Genomic DNA, 23192 nt, shown 5'->3' with positions numbered 1-23192 from the left:
CTTGTACTACTAATAAGAAAGAATACTCACCTTTGCAGTTAATATAACTTTACACAAAAGTGAAATAAATATCTTGGGGGTAAATTGGATGTGGGATGATGGTAGGTGGGCAACAATGCTAAAGGATTAAGGAAAAAAAGCTTGTAAGTGATTCAAAGTAAATCTTGGCTAGGGAGAAAATTTCTCTTCAAGGAGAATATAAATAGTGCACTATAAAGATGAGAAAGGGTGTTCAAGAAACTTTAGAGAACAGGCAACTGAGAAGGTGGATATAAAATGAGATGGTCTGAAAAGGCCTTCTGTCCTGGTTTCAGCTGGGATAGAGTTAATTTCTTCCTAGTAGCTGGTACAGTGCTATGTTTTGAGTTCAGTATGAGAAGAATGTTGATAACACACTGATGTTTTCAGTTGTTTCTAAGTAATGTTTAGTCTAAAGTCAAGGATTTTTCAGCATCTCAACCCCAGCCAGTGAGAAAGCTGGAGGGGCACAAGAAGTTGGCACAGGACACAGCCAGGGCACCTGACCCAAACTGGCCAATGGGGTATTCCATACCATGTGATGTCATGCCCAGTATATAAACTGGGGGGAGTGGGGGCGGGGGATCGCTGCTCGGGGACTTGCTGGGTGTCGATCGGCAGGTGGTGAGCAATTGCACTGCGCATCATTTGTACACTCCAATCCTTTTATTATTACTGTTGTCATTTTATTAGTGTTATCATTATCATTATTAGTTTCTTCTTTTCTGTTCTATTAAACTGTTCTTAACCCATGAGTTTTGCTTCTTTTCCCGATTTTCTCCCCCATCCCACCGGGTGGGGGGGAGCGAGTGAGCAGCTGCGTGGTGCTTAGTCGCTGGCTGGGGTTAAACCACGACACCTTGTCTCTGTTTTTCTGTAAATGAATTAAGCAACATCTCAATTTATGTGAAAAGAAGTTCTCCTTTATAAATGCATCTGTATAACTAAGGTCTATTCCTAGCAGAATGAGAAAGAAGGAAATAAATTAGTTGAGAATGCTGTATTTGAAAGTTTAACATTGATACAATAACAGTGCATTTCACCTGAGTTTAGAAGACAAGATTTCAATTTGGGTGATATAGAACAGAAACTTACAAACTGACATGGCTGGCATGCAGTAGAATATATTTCAGGTTTGAAATTTTGATATAGAAGGGTAAAGTTTGTTCAAGAATAGACAACAGGCAGAAATAGGGACAGATTTCTTAACGATAATCTGGGGTGCTCAGTCCACAATACAGTAGGAGACATATGTTGGGAGCAACAGTGTAATTATAAAAAGTACAAAGGAGTATTGTTATTGTGATTTGCATTGCTGTGGATCAAGATCCAAAACAAACCACTAAACCATGAAAATTAAGTGGACAAGCCTTTTTCTTCCTATCCTTTTTAGAATCATCTAACAAAATTAACAAAGGTAAGGTTTTAATATCAACAAATATCTCAAACTAGGTGTTTACGGGGAAAAGGAGTATAGAAAGGCACAGTTTTTACAATATTCTTAGAAAGACAATATAATGTATGTTGACTTTTTAAATACTGAAAATACTGAATGCCCATGTATAAGATGTTCTTGTGATATTTCTGATAGAGAATCAATGCCTAGGAATGGAAAATAATGGTTTATTATTAGGGAAGTGCAAAACAGCAAAATATGCTGAATAGAATTCAAGAAAGTGAATGTCATTAAAACTGGAATTTCTGCCAACAGAATTAGTTGGAGTCTGTCATGGTTTCAGCCCAACCGGTAACAAAGGGCCATGCAGCCGCTTGCTCACTCCTCCCGCCCTGCTCCGGTGGGATAGGGAGGAGAATCGGAGGAGAGAAAAGGAAAAAAAAAAAACCCGGAACCTCGAGGGTTGAGATAAGGGCAGTTTACTGGGACAACAACAAAAAAGAAGTTACAACAATAACAACGGTACTAATAAAAGAGTATACAAAAGGAGTGATGCACAGTGCAACTGCTCACCACCCGGAACCCGACGCTCAGCCACTTCCCCCACCGAAAGTCGAGAGAGCTCCCCCCAGCCCGCTCCCCATTTATATACTGAGCATGATGTCACATGGTATGGAATAGCTCCTTGGCTAGTTCAGGTCAGTTGCCCCGGCTATGCCCCGCCACCTCCCAGGTTCCTGTAAAAATTAACTCTATCCCAGCTGAACCCAGGACAGAGTCTAAACCAAAGAAGATTCAGATCAGTTGATGATTTATTAAATAATACTGAAATTGAATAAAACAAAACAACAGTTGTCAAGGGACTTACGTTTTCAAATCAATTGAGTAAGACACTTTTGAAAAACTTTGAAATGAAGCAATCTTAGATCTGTTAATAATTACCTTTTGAGAGCTCAGGAACGATAAGTGAAGTTCTGGATGTCTGGAAAAGGTAGACAAGCTCAGATTTATTGCAACTTAGATATTTGTCCAAATTTTGAAGTACATTTATCTTGGTTCCTTCTGTTCACTTAACATCTAAATCATCCACCTATTCCTAATAACTACTCTCCTAACTTGGAACCTGCTTAAAATTGGGTAGAAGAAAGTGAAGTTATAGTTTGATGGTTTGTTTGCTTTTTTTTAATAGACTGGTCAGCTGAATTTCTATTCCTGGAAAAGTGCTGGAAAAATAAACTATTTACTTGTAAACACTTAAAAGGTCTCAAAGTGATGAGTAACTATTAAGTTTGCTTTATCAAGAGCAAATAATGTAAAACTTCCTCCTTCAACAGATCAACGTGCCTTGTGGGTAAGGAAAATGCAGTAGATGTGATAAATATGGAGTTAAGAAAGTCATACTGTTCAAGGTGACATTCTTACATGCCAATTAGAGAAATAGGTTCCTTATGCAACTGTTGTCAAATGGATGCAAAAAAGAGCAATAAGGCCTAAATAGATTGGTTATGGCTTACTGCAAAACTGAAAAGAAATACTTAAAAGGTTCATTTTCAGGTATGAAGAAGATACAAATTACATATGCAAGTAATAAGCTCAGAAGTTACAATACTCTAGAAAATATGATTAAAGTATTTTAATAGTTATCTATCGAACATAAGATGTGGTCATTGTGGATAAGCCAACAATGGCATTACAAGAAAGAAAGCATGAAGTTGTACTCAGATGTATGACCTGGAATTTCATGTGTAAGAAATTCCCAGGTAATTCCAATTTAATCTGCATAAGAAAGGCATCACACCATATTGCATTGCTCTTTGCAGCAGATCTCAAGAAAGACGAGGGTTCTTCAGATCAGAGGCTTAGGAAAACATGACCTGGGAAGAGAGACTAAAAGAGTGTTGGTTTAGTCTAGGGGAAGTAGACAAAAAGGTCTTGCAAAAGGAAACAAACTATCCTCTGTTAAATGGCAGAGTTAAAGACATGTTCAAAATTGTAGCGGAAATTATTTAGCTAGGAACATTTAGGTTAGAACAAAATAACAGGTATTCTTGAAAGGCTGTGGAAACTCCATCTCATGAGGTTTGGTGGTTTGTTGTTGTTTTTGCTGGACAGAACAAAAAGACAGGTAATGGTGACCTTTTAAGGTTGCTATCAGGACTATTCCTTACCACTGATGCCGACTAATGTCTCTATCGAATGTGCAGAAATACTAAATTATAAACTACTATTAAGTTACTCCATTGATAGTGATTCCTCAAACTGGATTTATATTAGACAACATTTAGTTGAAAACTATACCTGTGTGTATTTTTGTATATTTATACTGTTTTGACTTGTGCAATTTTAACTAGCATTTATTCTGGTTCTACAAAGCAGATGCAGAATTCACAGTACTGGTTGTTCTTGAAGGGCTGGTTGGGTAACCTCTCTGCAAGTAAATGAACTTGTATATAAATCCTATCAAAGATACAGAGCGGGATGGGATAGCTTAGCACAGCATGTTAAATAGAGATTTTAATTAATTTTTCTGAAAAGAAAAGTAAATGTCATCAAGTTAAACAGAATGCATAAGTCCAGCCCATCTTTCAGGAAAACATGTATCACAGCCCGCCACCCCCGTTTTGGCCAAGAATTGAATCTGGACTTACTGCAAAAAGACATGGTATTAAAAAAGAAAATTGTAAGTTTAAAATAAAAATAAAATAAATCCATAAGGTACTTTAGAGTATTTTTCTATAAGCCTAAAGAACAGAAGAGGTAGTATTTCCAGAAATTATTGCATTAACAATGAACATATTCCAAATGGTACTTTAATTTTTTTTTGCTTTTGTGGGTTTGAATAAACGTAAGAATTTAAATATTACAGAAAATTGGCTAGGGAACTTATGATCAAAACAATTCTTTCATGAACACTGGAAAATTTTATTCACTATTTTCAAATATAGAAAAATGTGACAGGAAAACTATTTAAGTGAAAAATGAAAACAGGAAAATGGAGACATAATCAGTATCACATCTTGCATGGGGCATAAATTTGAATTCAGATTTATCCAAACTTAACTACACTTTTACTCCTACTTCAGTATTACATATTTTGTCCTCTGCTTGGATGAACACTGTGAAATGCACTTAAGATGCCAACCCCTTTGTGAATTGCTCTACATCAGTCTCAGCTCAAATATTCCCATCTTAATACATTTTAGCTTCAAATACAGATTTTTCTTCTCTCTTGCACTCTTACCATTTTTTGTAGCAAAAATATAACTGCTTTTGTTTCCAAGAATAAATGTGCTTACCTAGTGTAAATTACAGTTTAGAATGTTCATTTATGTTTCTCTTCCAACCAAGTCCATTTTGATTTCTAGTAGATATTATTTTTTTATTTAGTTTTGTATAGTTTGATACAACAGTGATACTTCTGTGGTATAGCTAGAAATTGCTAATGTATTCTACTGCTTCTTTTATCATTGATTCTGACAGTTTTGACGAAAGGTGTTTTGTCCTTTGACTGTAGGAGATATCTCTTTTCCTCTTCACCCTCATTAAACTGCACTGCTCATAGATGTCAGCCACTTGAGAGATCATACTTCACACTATTACAAGAATTCTTTTGAAATGCTGAGGACTGTTAATTGTCATTGCTGTCACCATCATCACACTGAATTAAAGATAAAGCTTTCTGAAAATGTTAAAAAAAACATGTTCAGAAAACTGAGTAATAACAGTATTTCAAATCAGGTGTATCATAATAGAGCCACATATGTAAAGGAATGTTACATGTTGCCGGAGACCAGAAAAACATGGGAAATCTAATATAAAAGGCTTAATGTTTTCTTAATTTTCAATATTTTCTTCAAATAAATTATTTTTTTCCTTATATTTTCACACATTAGGTGCAGAGGTGAGGGAAGGAATGGACAGTTCCCTTTTTTTTCCTAGCTGCTGTATGCTGCAGCTGCTAAGTACTCAGGTGGTATGAAAAAACCCTTATTTTCTTCACCTTGTTATGGTGATCTTCAAGATCAAAACCTTTCCATGAACTGAAGGCCTTTTCTGAACTTCAGCACCACATTGATTCCCTCTTGTGGAACTGTGTGGGATGGGGTCGAGGGCTTTTTTTCACTGCAGTGCTGAAAAGCCATTATTAGAAAAGAATTGTTACTGGAAATAGGCTGAATTGGGATTGGCTATTTGAAACTAACTATAGAAGACATTCACACCCGTGCTCTGACGTGCTCACTTAGCATATTTAAGGAAAACAATAAAGCTGATTATTGCCTTGCACTTCAATTACAGCTGGTTATGCTGAAACAGCAGTAAAATGGATTTAACATTCAGATGCTAAGACCCAAGACACAGAAAAATTAAATGATATGCACAGTTATCAGAACAGAAATCTGACTGTGGAGTTAGACTTGGATCTCTGGTTTTCTTGTTCAATGATTTTTAACCCTAAGGCTAGTCTCTCCTACACATGGCATTTTAGTAATCTCAACCTCAATATTAATTATGAATGTAATTTTAAACACTTCTGCTTTCCTGTACTAAGTAATTATTTCAAAACAGAAATTTCTTTTAGTCTAAAAAAGTTTTTTTCTGTCTTTAGTCTAGACACTTTTAGATCTTTCATAATAATGAGGTTTGTACTTCAAATACATATACATACATGCACACACATGTCTAGTTAAAAACACAGTTCTGCCTTCTTTTGTTTGTTTTAGAAAGGAGCATTTTTCTCAGATATTAGTATTACTGTGCTCTGTATCCTCCTGAAATACACCACTGGTTATTTCAGCATAATTTTGTGGAAGTGCAGGTCAAGGAATGAAAGAAAAGTGCCCTCAGTCTGGTGACACATACTCATACCATTTATATGATCACTGTTGATCCTAGGTTCTCGAACAAAGTAGCCTCTGTTGAGCTGACATTGACCAAAAATGGGTAAGACTGCTGGACATAAAGGTTAAAGGTCTTGACTCAGGTCCATCCTTTCACATACAAAGTAAGGATCACCTGAAGTTTGGGGACTGGACTTTCTTTCCTAATGTGCCCAGAGGGTGCTAATTACTATACCTGAGCATGCAGTTGAATCCTAAAGTGTGGATGTGAAGGCAAACCAGGTATCAACTCTCTAACACTGAGCCTTTAAAGCTCAGGTCAAATTTTGAACCAAAGACATTCAAATATGTCCCTCCTTACCATACACACTTCATGTTTGAATTAGTTTACTTCTAATAAAGGAAACAGTAAAGCCTTTAACATGAAAATAAACATCTAAGATACTGCTGTTGCATGCTTCTAAATATTGAGCTTTGGAGCTCATGTAAAACTATCTGATTGTCTTGATAAATGTCCAGCTGTGTGTGACACAGAATAGCACACACCTCAATATGTCAGCATGAGGGCAAGATGAATATTGGGAGACTGCATCATAGCCACAATTATGGAGAGGTTTAGAGAGAGGCATAGTTCTTAGCCCTAGAAATCTTGTTTCAGCAGACAATTAAGTCAGTAAATGGATTGCTGGCATCAGTACCATTATTCTGTGTGGAAGTTTTGTATCTGGAGCAGAAGATTTAGTCTCAGTCTAGTCCAGACAATAAGCACTCTGAGAAGATGCTTATTTGGGAAAAGAAATGCCAGGAGGAGACAACTAGCTACCTAAGCTGAAAAGTTTTCTTTGAATACTGGCATGGCTACATGCCAAGAGATAGTTTTTGAAAAATATTTTCAGTTGGAAATAATGTAATTTTTATTTGTCCTCTCATACTTGGTGACCCAGAACTGGCTTTTTAGTGTGACTAAAACTTCTTTTCAGTGATATGCTTAAAAGAAATATATTTCCTCAAAACACTCCCCCCCCCCCCCCAAACAGCACAACTTGATGATCAAATTTTTTCTAAAAACATAAACTGCTGGTTTTGAAGCACTGTACCTTCTTTAAGTGTGTTCATGTAGCTGGAAGGCCACATATAGGGATAGTGAAGCTTGGAATAAATTCATCAAGATATGATAGTACATGTCAACATAGTCTAAGGGTGTTCTGATTTATAAACAGGAGTTCTTCTGTATCTCTGAAGAAGAGTTGGAGCAGTAGGTCACTACTCTATGCTTTGATAAGGAGATAAGTACATAGTTACAGGTAGCTTGACATTATAGAGCCTCTATACATCTACGCTTTTTACCCCAGAAGGAAATGTTGCCATCCAAATAGACCTCCAGAGTTCATTCTGGCAAATACTATTATTATCATGAGTGACTAGTGTATCTTGGCTTGCCCTAATGAATCTAATTTTGAAATTTTCAGCTGAAGTTATTCTAAACAGAACAGCCATATTTCTTGACAAAGGGCTTGTTAAATAGAATTTGCTTTGGCAAAACTGCTACTGAAGTCAGTTACCAGATATTTTTCCTCCTTTTTTCTGATACAGTGCTATCATTTTCCTGGTAGGAATCAAGATTAACAATAAAAAAATAATTTAAGTCAACGTAATGTTAGGTATCTTTGAACCTTTCTTCACATCACCTCCACTAATTGTGCTTTTTTAATATTGCAGATTGCAAGTGGCATAAAGCTCTAATACAGTAATATCTGTAATATATGTACATATACACGCACACACACGTAGTGTTCTGATTACTCTCCAACGCTTCAACTACAACACTGAAAAATCCTGCTAAAATGTTGGACTCTAAAGCTGGTAATAAGGAGCTGTAGTAATTATGTTTACAGTAAGAAGATAAATTTTTCTGGATTACGTATCTTAAAGCTCTTCCTCCATTAAAGACAGTTCACACCATTGGTACTGTATTTAAATGGGTTTAATATAAATGACGACAATTTTAAGGATGCTTTGTACTGCCGGAATTGGGTGAAATGATGTTAATGTAGTAAAAAGGCTAAATATGGATAATTGAGAAAGGTCCATCAAGCTGCCTTTTCCCTTCGTCTTTATTTTCTCTGTATTTTTCTTAATGGTGTTTCTGTATTATGCTGTTATATCCAACGAACATGGAACAACCCACTGTTTTTCTTTTTAATCCTTTCACTAGAGGTGTTTTTTAAGTAGAGGACAAGGATGATAACACTGATCTTGAGAATTCATGGATAATCTGTTCAGGATGTTCAATATCTGTGAATCATTTTATAGCAATGAACTGTTCTGGTTGATGCGAAGCATTCTATCAATATCCAATAAACTGGCATTCTCCTCCTTTCTACCCATACCCCTTCCAAAGACCAATACACAATGATATTTTTCTGAGAAATAACCAGAAAAACTGGGCAGGGGGCTGTCAGGGAAGGAGAATAGTACAGAGAGGTGTGAGAGGAAACAATTTGCTGAAAATAGAGAAACTATTCTAGTAACTCTGCAAAGCAATATATTATTATTTTTGAAGTTTTTGAGATTCTGAAGATAGGAGTAGCCTTTAAAAGGGAATTAGTGTTCTTTTGTACAGAAAAAGGTTCGTGTGTTCAGCCTATTGCAAAGCGCATTTGCTTGCATTCTTCCTGTGCAGCACAAAGGCAGCATTAACGGAAATGATAAATAGTTTGATGAGCAGGCCAGGTGGCATAGCAATGGCTTGCAAGACTGCTGAGCTGGAGACACAGGTTTTAAAACAAACTTGGGGCTCTTGCTTCCTGGACTGGTTGAAGTTGAACATGTCGAGGAGGTAATGTGATTGATCTCTTTGGAGGAAGATGCCAGCTGGAGAGCTCACAAACTGCTCCTTCAGGATTCTCCTTAAAGATGAATTGATGGCAGCTTCTGAAAAGAGTTACTCACACCGCATTCTTCCCAGCCATTCAGAGGTAAGACTCTATCACAGTGGCTGCTAAAAGAAGGAATTGAGAGTTTAAAGGGACAGGAAAAAGGTGTCCCTGGTGAAAGAAACTGCAGGAAGTACATTCCCAAAATGCAGCTATTATTTCTATGCTGTTGTAAAATAGATTATTTTTTTTTTTTAGGAGCTTGTCCACACAAATGGTTGGGTTTGTTTTTTTTTTTAAATTACACTGGGATCCTGTAATGCTAATAAAATAAGAGGTCATCATTTAATCTGAGGGCTGTACTTAATTTTGTATTATAAATCAGTTGTTTTAAAAATATTCCAGGCTGAAATCTGTGCTTCTGTGTTGACAAATATTTCCTCAAAATCATGGTGAAGAAAGGACTCGTTTTGTCCTTAGCTCCATTGTACTTGTAGTTCTCATATTATGTTCCTTTTTTTCATTGGAGGCTCTGGTACCTCTTTTTCTGATTAGCTACATATGAGCTACATACGTGCCCTTTTGAAACTGTCCCTTGCTAATCCAGAGACTTTATTTCTCAGTGCGTGATAGCTTGTTACTTTGATCCTGAATAACCAGCTTGTCCATTTCCTCTAATATCAGACAACAGCAATGAAAGTTACTTTGGGATTAACAAGAGCTCAGAAGCTTAGAGTTAATGTATAAATACCCTATGCTTGTTTGACCTAAAACTACTTTGGCCCTTAGCCATATGCATAGAGGGTAGAAGGGTAGAAGTGGAGTCCCACAGGCAAACTGGACACAGTAGGAAGAAGCAGTCTGCCTTGAGTCTCAGGAATCTCACTCCTCCAAATGGGCCGTAACAGTATTAGGAAAAAGTGAAAATAGACAGAACACATTTTGGCAACATCTAAAATTGAAAGCAAACAATGAATTTGACTGACTTCACCTGATGTATTCAGGACTATATCTTAAAGAGACTAAATACAGTAGAGCTCATTTTTGGTTACTGGAAGGCACTAGTTTTACTGCAAAAAGCCTTAAACGTATGATGTCTTATAACTGTGAAAAACTGAACTCCAAACACAGACTGTTACTATAATGATAGCAGCAGAATTTATTTATATCATGTGTGGATTGCCTGGTCACTTCTCAGCTGTGTGATGTTTTGATCCCATGGACCTTTTTTGGCCATCGTACCTACTTTTCCGGCAGAGACCAGGATGTTAGGGTGTGGTGGGGAGGAGAAGATCAGTGACAACTAGGAGTTGAGAAGCAGTTATTTTCCACAGCCAGACCCAGGTGCTGCAGTTTACGCGTAGGAGCTTGTTCCTTTAGGTTATATCTTTTCAGTGCTTAAGTTTTTCCTTGGTTACAAATAATGACCCACTGTTCAATATTTAACCTAGAAAAGAAGGGGGTAAAAATTAAACTGTTCAAAATGGTTGGAAAACACTGCAGGCAAAACATTCTAGAGTCAGGTGTTTTTACTTAATTACTTTTAAACACAAGCTTCCGATCACTTATTTTGTTAGTGAGAAAAAGGGCGCAATTACATAAATACGTACCTTTCCCCTCCCTAGGAAGGAAGAAAACACCGTGTGTATTTTCACTGCAGGTTACACGCAGCCCATGGACGTTTATCCTAGCAGCTGACTGTGAGGGGCCAGCAGGTTCAGGCCGTTTGGTGTAACAGTTTCTGCCGCGTTGTGTGTAACGGCTACACCTGCCGTTCCGGGCTGCAGCCTCTCCGGCTGCCTCTACCCCGGCGTGAGGCGCCCACGGCCGCAGCCCGCCCGCCCACCGGCCAGCCCGAATCCGCGCGCCGGCCCCTGCTGTGGCAAGGCCGCGTACCTTTCCCCTCCCTCGGCGGGGGTGTCTCCAGGCCTGAGGGGCGGCCGGTGCCTGTCTTCCGTGGTTGTGAGCTGGGCTGCCTCCCTTTGGCGCCCAGGGGGATCTTTCCCCTGCGGTCTAGGTTGGCTCAGGGCCGGCTGGAACCAGCTGTGACCGGCGCCGGGCAGGTCAGGACGCAGCCCCTTGTGCCTTGCCCAGGCGATGAACTCCAGCGTATTTCGACTCCGGTGCCTTCGTCTAGGCATAGCGGAGAGGAAAAGGTAAAGAGAATGCTCTTTTTTGGTTTTGTTTTGGTTTTGCGTGTGGGTTTTTTGTTACTTTTCAGATTAATTATGCCATTTTTGTTCAGGGAATTCGTTTGGTGGTTTTTATTTTCTAGGAAAACTAGGCTGCTCTTCACCCACTTTATATAACACAAATGCTAGGTACAGTGTGGAAGGAGACTTTCAACCTTTGATTTATATTTGCAAGAGCCTGCTTTTGAAGTGTGATCCAGGCCTGGAAAGCCTTTACTCAGTCTCAGTTCCCACTAATGCCTGAGTGAGGAAATGCTGCTTCTCAGCACTTTACCCACCAGCACTCTGACAGAGAAATAGAAGTACCAGAGGGAGGTATGCTCAGCACTGTTGGTTTTTTTATTCCGTGAGGTGTTGCTCGGCAGCGAGGAGCTGTAGGGTGGCTGTAGTAGTGGTACTTGCCACCTGTGACACAGCTTCGCGGTAGCTCCCCACACCACACGCTCTGCGCAGAACGGTGTGTCCGGGGGCTCCGCGCGGGAGGTGGCAGCCCTTGCGAGTGAGGGGGTTTTGTTTTCCGAAATCATTCCTGTTGAGAGCTTAGCAAGCTGGAAACTGTTGCACTTGTGCCAGCAAGGATTTATTTTTTAAGTATGGATGAGGATGAACAAATATTCCTTGCAGCGGATGGCCTGGTGGACTACTGAAGTGAGTCATTTAGTAGACTGGAACATGTTTTGTGCTCTGCATAATTAATTTGAACTTAATAAATGCTGGTGGCTGGAAACACAGTGAAAAATACATGTTAAAATCTTAAAAATGGAAGTGTGTGTGAACTGTAACTATTACTAAAATTAAGTATTCTGCTACATGTAGAAGCTATGAGCAACAATACTACACATTAAAGGCTCAAGGTTGCTTTTTTATTTCACATTGATGAGGACAGGAGAAAAACCTTAGCTTTAAACCACCTGGAATTTGTTTATGTCTCAGATTTGCTTTATCTTAAAAATATGTTTTGAGAAAGCTCATTGGTTACTTTTTCTGTGTCCTGACAGTTGTTGAACGCATACTTCATTTGCTTGCATGCACGCCTCTACTGACCCAGCACTGAGGTCCGGTCAGTGCACTAGAGAGGTGTGTATTCACAGGTTTTCTTTCCCCCATTCTCACACTCAGGTTCCTCCAGTAGCTTCTACAGCTTTTGTACTGCCTTCACACTGTGGTACTTTGTCTACTGCTCATCGCTTCTGTCTCAGGTAACCTAGCAAGCAGACACTACACTTACCATAGTATTCTCCTTCACAGTTTTTAATTGCTCTGCTATTAGTTCCTGCATCTGTAAGTCTTCTATTTCAAATTTTGGTGGGATTTTTTCTTTCTCTGGGATAGCCCAGTCACGACAAGATCTATGAAGAGGAGGACTTTTTTAAATTCCTGAACAGCCCAGTTAGGCTCTTGAGGAGAGCATGAAGTGATGTGCACTTTGTTCACCTTCTTGGGTAATGCTTTGAAACAGAACAAATCTTGGAAGAAAGTTTTTGAATTGTTGGCTCTCACCCCCTGCAGTTTTTTGTCAGCCATATAGTAGATGTTTAATTCATAAGAGTATTTTAAGACATTTACTTCACAAGCTCCTGTAGGCCACAAAACACTTCTCGCTGTTCTGTAACAAACCTTGGACCTACAGTAAAAGACCAAAACTGTATTGCATTGGTGCAAGAAATGGAGATAGGTCAAGGGAGCTGTCAATTTGTAATGTCCTACATTTGTTTACTAAAATTTTGGAACATATGGACTTGTTACAGAGAAAAGCAGCCTCCCCTTTTCCCTTCCTTCCATCCCACCTTAATGTTCCTTGACAATCTTAACTGTCCATCCTGTCTCCAAAGGTGTAACAAAGGTGATTGTGTAACACCTGAGAATGTAAGTAAAACATACAAATCAGGCACTTTGCCCTTCTAAGTAAACCACACATTGAAAGAGCAAACAGTTTGCAGTCAAGAAAGAACAATCAGATTTCCTTGTAACACTTGATGTATTAAAAATACTCAGTACAGTACTTGCACAGAAATCTTGAACTTCGTGAATCACTTTAATGTCTTATACAATAGGATTAATTTCACAGTCACTTCCACAAACATGGTAAGTTTTGTTCTGGAGTGGTTCTGATTACCAAACTTGCACAGTGGAGTAAAGCTGCTTTTGTCTCTTGCTGTTCTTGAAAAGTGGTTCAGTATAGAAATACGAGAACAGGGACTAAAGCCCAGGTGTTTCCTCTCTCAGATGACTGTCATAACTATCATACTAACAAGTGTCTGTTTGTCTCCTACTGAGCAACTCCAGCTGCATCTTTGGATAACAGTGCACTTAAGAGCAGCCTGCAATACTTTATTCATTCCTCGCCTCCTGAATAAAATAAAAATTGATTTCTCTGGAAAAAGAAAAAGGCCAAATATATTTCAGATTACAAAAATCCTGAGAGAAAAGTCATCATGTTATTATTCAAAAACAACTGCATGGGTGAGACACAGTTCTTGTTTTCCTCATTTTGTGTAGATGCATATTTTGTAATCATTGCCTCCATTTGTGACTCAAAGAGCAGTGCAGTTTCGAATCTCCTAACCTTCAATCTCTTTTAGCATATTTTCACCAGTAATGTTTATTTTTTAAATAGCTCTCCATTTTTCTGTACATCTCATGGATATGATTTTTTGAGCAAATTGTAGACTTCTCATCTTTGGCAGTTTACTTAATGCTCTCCCTTTGGGACATCAGTGCTTGTTTTGTGAAACAGATTATAATCTCTTTCCTACCACCTATCTATGACATAAAGCTGTGTTTAAGAGTTTCCTGTTGTTTTAATCTCCTGTACTCACAGTGGTTTCTAGTTGTGATGATCTGCTGCAAGGAATGATGAAGGTTCATGGCAAATATTCAGTGTGACACAGAACTTTTTCCACTAAACATTACTTGAAGGTTGAAATACAACTCGTCACAGAAGTCCCCATTAATATCTGAATACTTCAGGTGTATAAGGTCCTGAAGATGTCTGCACATTCAGATTCTTACCCCCTGCCCCAAATTGGCCATTTTTCCCCCGTCTTCTTGCTCTTAAGTGTGGTGTAAGTGGTTCAGATAGATGCATGTTTCTAGTTCACATACTGACAGCTCATGTATCAGCTTTAGACACTGTTGTCTGTTATATGGCAACACATTTTGCAGCGCTATTTGATTCAAACTAACGTGGCTATTTGGAAAGGCTGTCTTTCTGTCTGTCTTCTCAGTCGTATTTGACTAGTGAGCACCAAAAGCCAGGATTTCTTTTTTCTGGCAGAGGGTGTCATACTATCTGTCCCATATTGCCATTCTTGTGATTTGTAGTTCTTAAGTGGAAGTGCACGGATACCAGAGCAAGTGAGCAACTGGCAGGACTTTGCCTTTGAGAAAGACTCTGCGTTGAAAGGTCGTCCTTCCCTCAATCTGAAATCATCTAAATTTTTTGACCACAAGGGCATACATTCTATTTGCTTTATTTTTCTTAGTCTTAAGGAAATGGGAAGGACTTGGGGACAATCCTAAGTGTTTTTGTTGGCATGCTATTGTCAGTTATTTTTGATAAGGTGCTTAATGGCTATGGGGTATGCTATGTTGTTCATTTCAAAGCTTTACTTGCATGTAATTGTCCCAGATCATCTGAAAATAGTATTAATATGCAGTAGATGTATAAGCTTTTAAGTTAGAAAAGACAGCTCTACTGTACAGCTTTTAGGTATATTTATTCAAGATTATTTAGAAATCAAGTATTCAATCCATTTAAACTTCCATTAAATACATTAATTCATGTGATTGTAAATATCATTATAGTATTTGAGGTAAGTACGGCAATTTTTAAAATTTGAATTAGTTTCTAAAAGTACTGTTTTCACAATCATGTAGACTTACATCTGCCATGTAGTCAGAAATCATGTATACCCTAGCTATCACTTCCGTGTCTTAGCAAGCAGGGACCAGGTCTAGTCATGATAAAGTACTGTGGTTTCCATATCTGTTCTGCCCTCAGCATGTCTACTAAAGATTGCCAGTAAATATAGTGATGTTTCTGTGATTCTTTAATGGTGGCTTTTATTTCCTTTTCAAAGCAGGACAAGCAAAACCAAATGAAGCAAAGAAAGCAGGACAAGTCTAAAATTAGACTTGCTAAATATAACATAATAGGAGTCAAAATTATTTACAAGTTATTTGCGCTGGACAAAAGTTTCCAAGTGTTTTAGCAAGCAATGACAAATAACCTGGAACACGCAGAATTATTTTTTATCCCCTCTTGAGTTAAAACATTTTACTCACACCTTAAATTTTGGTATGCTGTTACGTACAAAAGACCGTTAACATTTTTCACATTATAATTTTGTATGGAAAATGTCAACCCACACTGAATTACTGGATTTAGTTCTTCACAGTACTTTAGCTGTTATTGAAGTTCCTATAGAATTGTTTTTAGAAGATGTAAATTTGAGAGATTATTTAGTTAAAGGTAAAAATTGTATCAGTTTGAACAATATACACATTGTTGAGAATGTTTGTATGTGTTGGGAGTATTACTGAGAAATTGTGATGAAATATGAGATATTGTATCTGTGACATAGACTTGTGAGTGAAGAAAAAATTCCTAAATTGACTAAATAGCAAGGTTGCCCTTCCCCACTCTGCTTTTGGGCCTAAGAGGTCTACTGGGATCCTCTGCTGGATCCTCACACCCACAGTCTTAATTTAGGAAGGTTTTATGTAGTAAGCTATAAGTCCTGTTTCAGCTAATTTCAGCAGAAACTGTTGAGAAAATAATGTGTATCCTTTGCAGGGACAAAAAAGGGGAACGATGAAACAGAGGAGACTGATTTTATCTTTCATTTATATTCTCTACTGGTCTGGTTCTGCTGGAAATTATTTGCTGGATTTAAGTTTTTTACAATCTAAAAGCTTCATAGCAAAAAATCACAGCAATATAATGTTACTAAAATCTCTCAGCATTATGTTACTAAAAGAACAATGTATGTTGGAAAAAGGCTGTGTTAAATCCTTTGTCGGAGGTTATCACAATTTCTTGCTGACACTGTAGTGTGGTTCCATGTTAGATTATGACAACATCATTTCCTGAAATCAAGACACCTTTGACATCCAGTTGTAACCAGGAAGAATATTTAGAGATAAAATGAAATACCAGTGTTTTTTAATACTAGACAGTGCTGCCTGTGATGATAACTAAATAATAATTAGTTATCTCCATTAATGTTTTTGATGTAGTGAACTATTTCAGACTTTAGAAGCACTTAATTTACGCCTGGATCCTGTTGTAACTGAAATCCTAAGCAGAGCTTCCATTTTTTTGCAGCTGGGTGTAGTATATATGTGCACTGCAAACATAATGACGAACAGTAACCCTTGTTACTGCCACTAGATGGAGCATGCTGCAGTGCAAGAAGGAAGTTAGCACGGCAGGAATACATCTTTTTTTTTTGTTAACATAGAAATAAACTGCTACTTCATTGGAGACCTATTTTTATCCTGTCATTTTTATACAGTTAAACAACCTAATGTTTAATATTGGTCACAGACCAATCAGTGATCTGTAAACCACACCACATGCTGTTATGTTGATGTGAACAATAAAATTTTTGGAAAAATGTTACTGCATCTAATTCCATAGTAAAAATAAAGTAGTTCAAAATGGAATTGTAGAGTATTGAAGAGGAATGCAATGGCATGAGTCATCTATTCAGCCACTTTGCTGCTGTATATATGTGTTTTGTTACGTGTATAATCAAGAAAAAAAATTTAATACTCTCATGTGAATTATGTGAGAGTGTTCTACAGTGCTGAAATGATTCACAACTTTGTATGTAAACCTGATAGATTAGTTAGCAGACTGGCTAGTCTGATTACAAACTACTAGTCTGGGATATTGCTTTAATGGAATTAGAATAATTATATATGCTCTTTGAAGAGGAATGTCATAGTTGCATGATAATGTTAAAGGAAGATTTGTCTGTCTTAAGGTAATCCTAACTGAGGCTGGTTACTGTCTGTTAATATTAAGGAAGAAGAAAAACTTGTGATAAGAAAGTATTGGGAGTGCAGAAACTTCCTTTTTTTTCTTTCTCCCTTTTCTCCCTTTTCTCCCTTTTCTCCCTTTTCTCCCTTTTCTCCCTTTTCTCCCTTTTCTCCCTTTTCTCCCTTTTCTCCCTTTTCTCCCTTTTCTCCCTTTTCTCCCTTTTCTCCCTTTTCTCCCTTTTCTCCCTTTTCTCCCTTTAATAAAATTTTTGTGTATCGGTTGCAACATACTGACAAGGGACAAAAATTCAGAAAACTTTGAATGTTTATAGTAAGTTGTCGTGCTAGCAGTTCAGGTTCTTGTTTTGGTAATTTTCTTTTCTTTTGACTCCTCTGTTTTCTTTAAGGCCTTATTCGATTACAAGAGCTCATCAAGGCTCCATCACGATACAACCTGAGACTAAAAATCCGTCAGTTACCAGCTGACACGAAAGATGCAAAGCCATTGCTAAAGGAGATGAAGAGAGGCAAAGAATTCCATGTAATCTTTGACTGCAGCCATGAAATGGCAGCAGGCATCTTGAAACAGGTAATCCTCATTTTGCTTTAGATGGCCTAATCTTTTCCATCCCTAATAAATAAAAATATCCAGACTCAATGGCATTTAACAAGCAGGGGAATTGTATGTCAGTTTTACTGAGGCCTAAATGAAAATCAGCCAAGGATTTCAGAGATAATTTTATTGGTGACTCTAACAGTAGCTGCTTTCATTATGTTTTTTAAAGAAACAGATTAACTGGTTCATGTACAGGGGAAAAGGTCTATCAGTCTTTCAACTATGAAGAACTGGTACTCTGGAGAATTGATGCTTTAACCAGGGTTTTAAGTGCTTGCTTAGTGTTATTTTATATAACAAAGATTTTTTTTTTTTTTTAAATTGAAGCCTCTAAATTGTGTACTCTTAATCAGATAGTGATATTTGAATAGTATGTTACTAACAGACCACGTTAATGTGTTCCACTGAGAGGACAGAACTAATAGATATCTTTTGGAGCCATATTCTCCTCGCACTATTAATAGGACTGCAAAATACCTGAATACATTTGGGTAGGTGCTTTGAAAGTGTTTGCTTTGTTATGTACAAGTAAGATGAGTAGGTGAGATACAGCAGAATCCCAAATACTTAACTGGCTTTATATTGCAGAAGCAGATTCCAATGATGGCTTCCAAGAGAAGGTGGCAATACAGCAGCATACAAAGGACACAGCTCATAAAAAAGCTTACTGTAATCCTGAAGTATGCATAGAAAACAAGCCTTTGTGTGTCGTCTTTAGTTTAATGAGCTAGCTCCGAAGACTGGGAATTCCTTATGCTCAGAAGCCATTTTGCCCATAGTTTTTTAATTGAACTACGACTTGCAGTAAGGAGGATAGGAAGAATGCCTAAACCAAAACAATATTCTACATTTCTAATGTACAGCTTTTAATGGCTTTAATTCATGTTTCTATTGTGTTTGCTAGCAGACCGTATGGTTTAAATTGAAACCAAAATGTATTTAAGATTTGAAAATATGTCTCTCATTAAAGATACTTATGCATATTGTTGCAGGTACAATTAAAATTGCTAGTAAACATACATGTATGCTATCATTTCTTTGCTCTATTGTTCATTGATGAAAAGGCTTTTATTAATTCCTAGTATTTTTAAACCCCTGTTGGTGGTTTTTGCTCTTTGCTAAGCATAAGACAGCCTAGGTAGTCTAGCTGTTCAGCCCCAATGATTAAATGTACATTTATTTATTTTAACATCTTAAAAATGCAGATGGAAAATGTTTTGATAGCAATACAAAGCTGTAGTACTAACAATAACTCCATCGAGGTACGTTATTTATACTATACCCAGTAGTTTTTAGGTGAAAAGAAACTTTTCTGTCACAGTATACAACATTGTGAAAAACATATGACTGGAGGGAAATGGCAACAAAATTAAAAATGTTGTATCTTTAATCATGTCCCAGAACCCAAGAGTGAGCATTCAAAATCTTTACATCAAATTGTAAACTGTTTTATAAAACTACTTTATTCATCCTAAAGAGTATAGAAGGAAGATACAGGAACAATTCTTTCTTGGGTGTTTAGATCTTTTTACAGTTTCTGTAGACTTTTAGCTTTCCATTCAGCTCCAGTATTGCAATGCTTTAAGTATGTCTAAAATTGGTAGTTCTGCAGCTGAATGTGAGCCCATGCTGTCAAAATTGACACAAAGGATGTTAAGTCTGTATTTATTTAGTGATATTATTCCAAATATGGTGTTTACAAGTGTTTGTTGAAAAATAAAAAAAAAATATATATTCATTTGTGATCTATTAATTAAGTAATTTTTTCTGGTAATGGAGAGATGAACTTGGGGAGACATGACAAGGGGTTTCTTCTTGGGAGGGTGTTTGGAAAGATTAACAATGAAGTTGGTGGAAGAGAAAACAAGTTAGAAATAAAAAAAACAAAGTACCTTGAGAGGCCAGTGAAATGGCAATGACTGTTTTCTGGCCAAAAATACATCATGAAAAGGAAAAAAAATCCCATCATTCAGACAAGCATAATTAAATTAAGGCAAATCTCAGTGTTAACTACATCACCAGGCAACCAGGGAAAGCAGACATGTTTTAAAAGGTTAGGGAAGCACTGGAATAATGAGAGCAGAGAAATGATAATGTTTTGAAGAGGAAAAAGGAGTGAGGTCTTTTGAGAAGTGAGGAAAGTGAGAAAATGAAGACATGGAAAAGAGACAACACCGGCACATAGTAGAATCAGGAACATGTGTAGGATGTTCTTGTGTAGAGATTCTGTGGAGTATGAAGGAAACTGATTATAAGCAGTTAAGATATGGGTGACTGCAAATGTGTTAGGTATATAGAGGAAGATACCTTGGGTTTATTTAAAAACGACAACAACAAAAGTTCTTAAAAAGCTAACAGTGTTTGTAGTTGTACTGTTTCTGATGAAGTTGTAATATTTCTCATGAGATAATGGATTTCCTGTGTTTAAGAGAATTTAAATTGCTATTGGCACACTATACTGTAGTTCTAAATATTATTGTGGTATTCTAAATACACAGTTATAGGCATCCTTTGGAAAAGTGTTGTTGCAGTTTTTGTCAAAGTCTTGTCTCAAATATAATACCTGATCTGCAGCTGATATTTGGAATTCATTTTAGCATTTAACTTTTCTTTGGAAAAAAACACATAGACTAGTCATTTCATCATTTTTCAGACAATGTCGCAAGTAAAAAGGCTTCTATAGCCTTCAGAACTCTGATAATTCTTTTGTATACAAATTCTGGTATTGTGGCAATTGTCTAATTGTTGCCTTCAGCGTGTTTAGCGAGGTGTATCTGGTAGCTGCTTGGCAAAGAATTACGTTGATAATTCCTGGAAAGGAAGAAAATGTTGCTTACTTGTGCAGCTTTTTTACAGTGCTAAAATTAGATAAAAATCACTGTAGAAACTAAAATGATTGAATAAGTCATACTACTCTAAGAAAACTTTTGTGCAAAGCATGAAGATATATGCTTTTCAGGTGAAAATGCCCTCAATGTGCAAGAGTGATGAGATGTCCATAGTTTATTGTTTTAAAGTTGTATCTACAAATATTTGTTCTTATGCTGTTAAGAGAAAAGTGTGAACATTTTAAAATGCACAGTTGATCAAAACATATTTGGTATTACATAGTTAGCAAGACAGATGAAGGTGCTTGATAGATATCTGAGTTTATAGAGTAATACTATGAATATTTGTTCTTCATTTTTACTGAAGTTGTGTGTATCTCAGTGTTCAAAACTTGACTCAGAGTATTTTCTTCCATGGTTGGAAAAATGTACACATGCATAATATAAGCTTGGGTCCTTCTTTTAAATGCATAGTATTGTTCATCAAAACAGAAAAAATATTTCCTATTAGGTTGTTTTGTTTAAGGGAAGGGTTCAACAACGAATGAAAATATTGTCAACTCAAATTTTGTGTGGCAACTTAATGCATCCATTAGTATGTAAAACTATAAGCCTCTTTCACATTTACTGCACTAAACAGTCTAATAATATTCTTTCTATCAGAAGATCTGGTTCATAAATTCCTTTAATAGTCAGTAATCTGCTCTAACTGCTAGGAAATGACTTGCTTGACCTAATTTTAGTGTAGTTCCATCCCTATAGTCTGATCCCAGTAGTGTTCTTTTGCAGCTTTTCATTTGCCATGTAAGTGTGATAAAAATGTATTATGTGACCTCAGAAACATTAATCTTTTGTTTATTTTTTCAAGGCTTTAGCTATGGGAATGATGACAGAATACTATCACTATATCTTTACCACACTGGTAAGTGGCTTATAAAAACATAGTGATGACATCTAACAAAGATGTTACTTTCTTTAATTATATTACTTGACAAAGTGAAAAAGGTCTGTCTGGAATGGGGTGTGAATACAAGAGGTTTTCTCTGTTGAGTTTTCTTACTTTCAGTGAAAACTCATCAGGGTGGTTTAATTATTGTTCAACAGTGTGCCCTGGAAACTGATAGACCTGAAAAAGCAACTGACTCTGTAGCACTGCAGTTTTTAACTTTCAAGCATGGTTAAGTATATAATTCATAATTGATTATTTATATTACGAATTTTGTCCTTTTTCTCTTTTAGCTATTTGTATGTGAAGATTATGCCATTGTAAACTTACTCATATATTCCATATTTTTAATCCAACATTTTACAAGGTAATTTTTCGCTGTCATATGATTCCTGAATAATTTGGTGTGAATATTAGCAACATTTTATTTAACAGTCCATGTGAGCTTTTTAGGCACACAAATTATGCAATATTCTTTGGTGTCCATTGTAAAAGTAACTAAGAAGGAATTTGATCATTCTTGGAACCATCAGGTTTAACATTTGCAATAAATGAACATTTAAAATATGAATGCTCTTACAAAACATAACAAACATGTATGTGGAAACCTTTTTTGGTGCTCACCACAGCCTAACCAAGAAAGTTCAAAAGCTGGTAAAATAGTACACTAGAAACTACAGTTGTGCACATTTCTCTTTTCCATTGTATTCAAATTTGCCTATTTAGTTTGCAGTTCATTAAGGTCTTTAAAATGCAAGTAATTTCAAGCATGTGACAGATGTGCTTTGGTAAAACCATGCTTGAAATGACCTATGTTTAAAGTCACATACATGTTTAAGTCCTTATGGAAATGAATCCTTTGTGGTAGGATAGGAAGTTCACCTCAGAATCACAAAACAGAAGTTCATGGAAAGTATTAACATGGAAATAGCTTGTTGAATAGAAAGCAAAATAATTTGTGAAGTTCATTAGAACTGTAACGGCAAAACATCCTGCACAAGTACCTGTTTCATTTCAGAAGGGTAAGTTGTTCTATCGATTACAGATTTAGGATTGCATGCAATAGAACTTCCCTAACTAGTCTATCCAAATGGATTCTAGATGTTTCAAGGGATTTTTTTATTTTTTAAATTTTCATTTTGCTATTGCTGAAAATTGCTTCTTTGAGTGGTATACTGTCCATTGGCATTTAATTTTTATTCTTAAAGATATGTTTAAAAATCAAGATTTTTTTTGTCATTCTTATTTCCTTATTAGAACATTAGCTTTTTTTAGGAGAGACAAGTATTCCATTGACTTGGAGCTACCAAACGATAATTTAGTGTGCACAAAATGGATGTTAGATTTTGATTTTGCAATGTAGCTTTGGAACTTGCATCAGAATTTAGTTGTTTTGGTATGTTAATTGCTTCTTACCTGACATGGTGAAAGTCCTGTCAAATAAATTTTCCAATCACAGTGTTTACAGCAGTCTTCTGTGTATTCTCCTCTTGA

The 23192-nt window shown here is 36.7% G+C and overlaps 1 protein-coding gene across 4 annotated transcripts in view; it reads left to right on the top strand.

Moving 5' to 3' along the window:
* The window catches only part of GRIK2 (glutamate ionotropic receptor kainate type subunit 2), a 432874-nt gene that overhangs the window by 147212 nt on the left and 262470 nt on the right, over positions 1 to 23192 (top strand). For all 4 annotated transcript variants that reach the window (XM_052781434.1, XM_052781430.1, XM_052781432.1 and 1 more), the window contains 2 exons: positions 17716 to 17897; positions 21621 to 21674. In XM_052781434.1, the coding sequence (XP_052637394.1) occupies positions 17716 to 17897; positions 21621 to 21674 (236 nt within the window). The remainder of the gene's footprint in view (positions 1 to 17715; positions 17898 to 21620; positions 21675 to 23192) is intronic.

Source organism: Harpia harpyja, chromosome 3 (assembly GCF_026419915.1).
Source record: "Harpia harpyja isolate bHarHar1 chromosome 3, bHarHar1 primary haplotype, whole genome shotgun sequence".
Lineage (NCBI taxonomy): Eukaryota > Metazoa > Chordata > Aves > Accipitriformes > Accipitridae > Harpia > Harpia harpyja.
The sequence above is the reverse complement of the archived record's forward strand: the minus strand, read 5'-3'. Positions and strand labels throughout refer to the sequence as shown.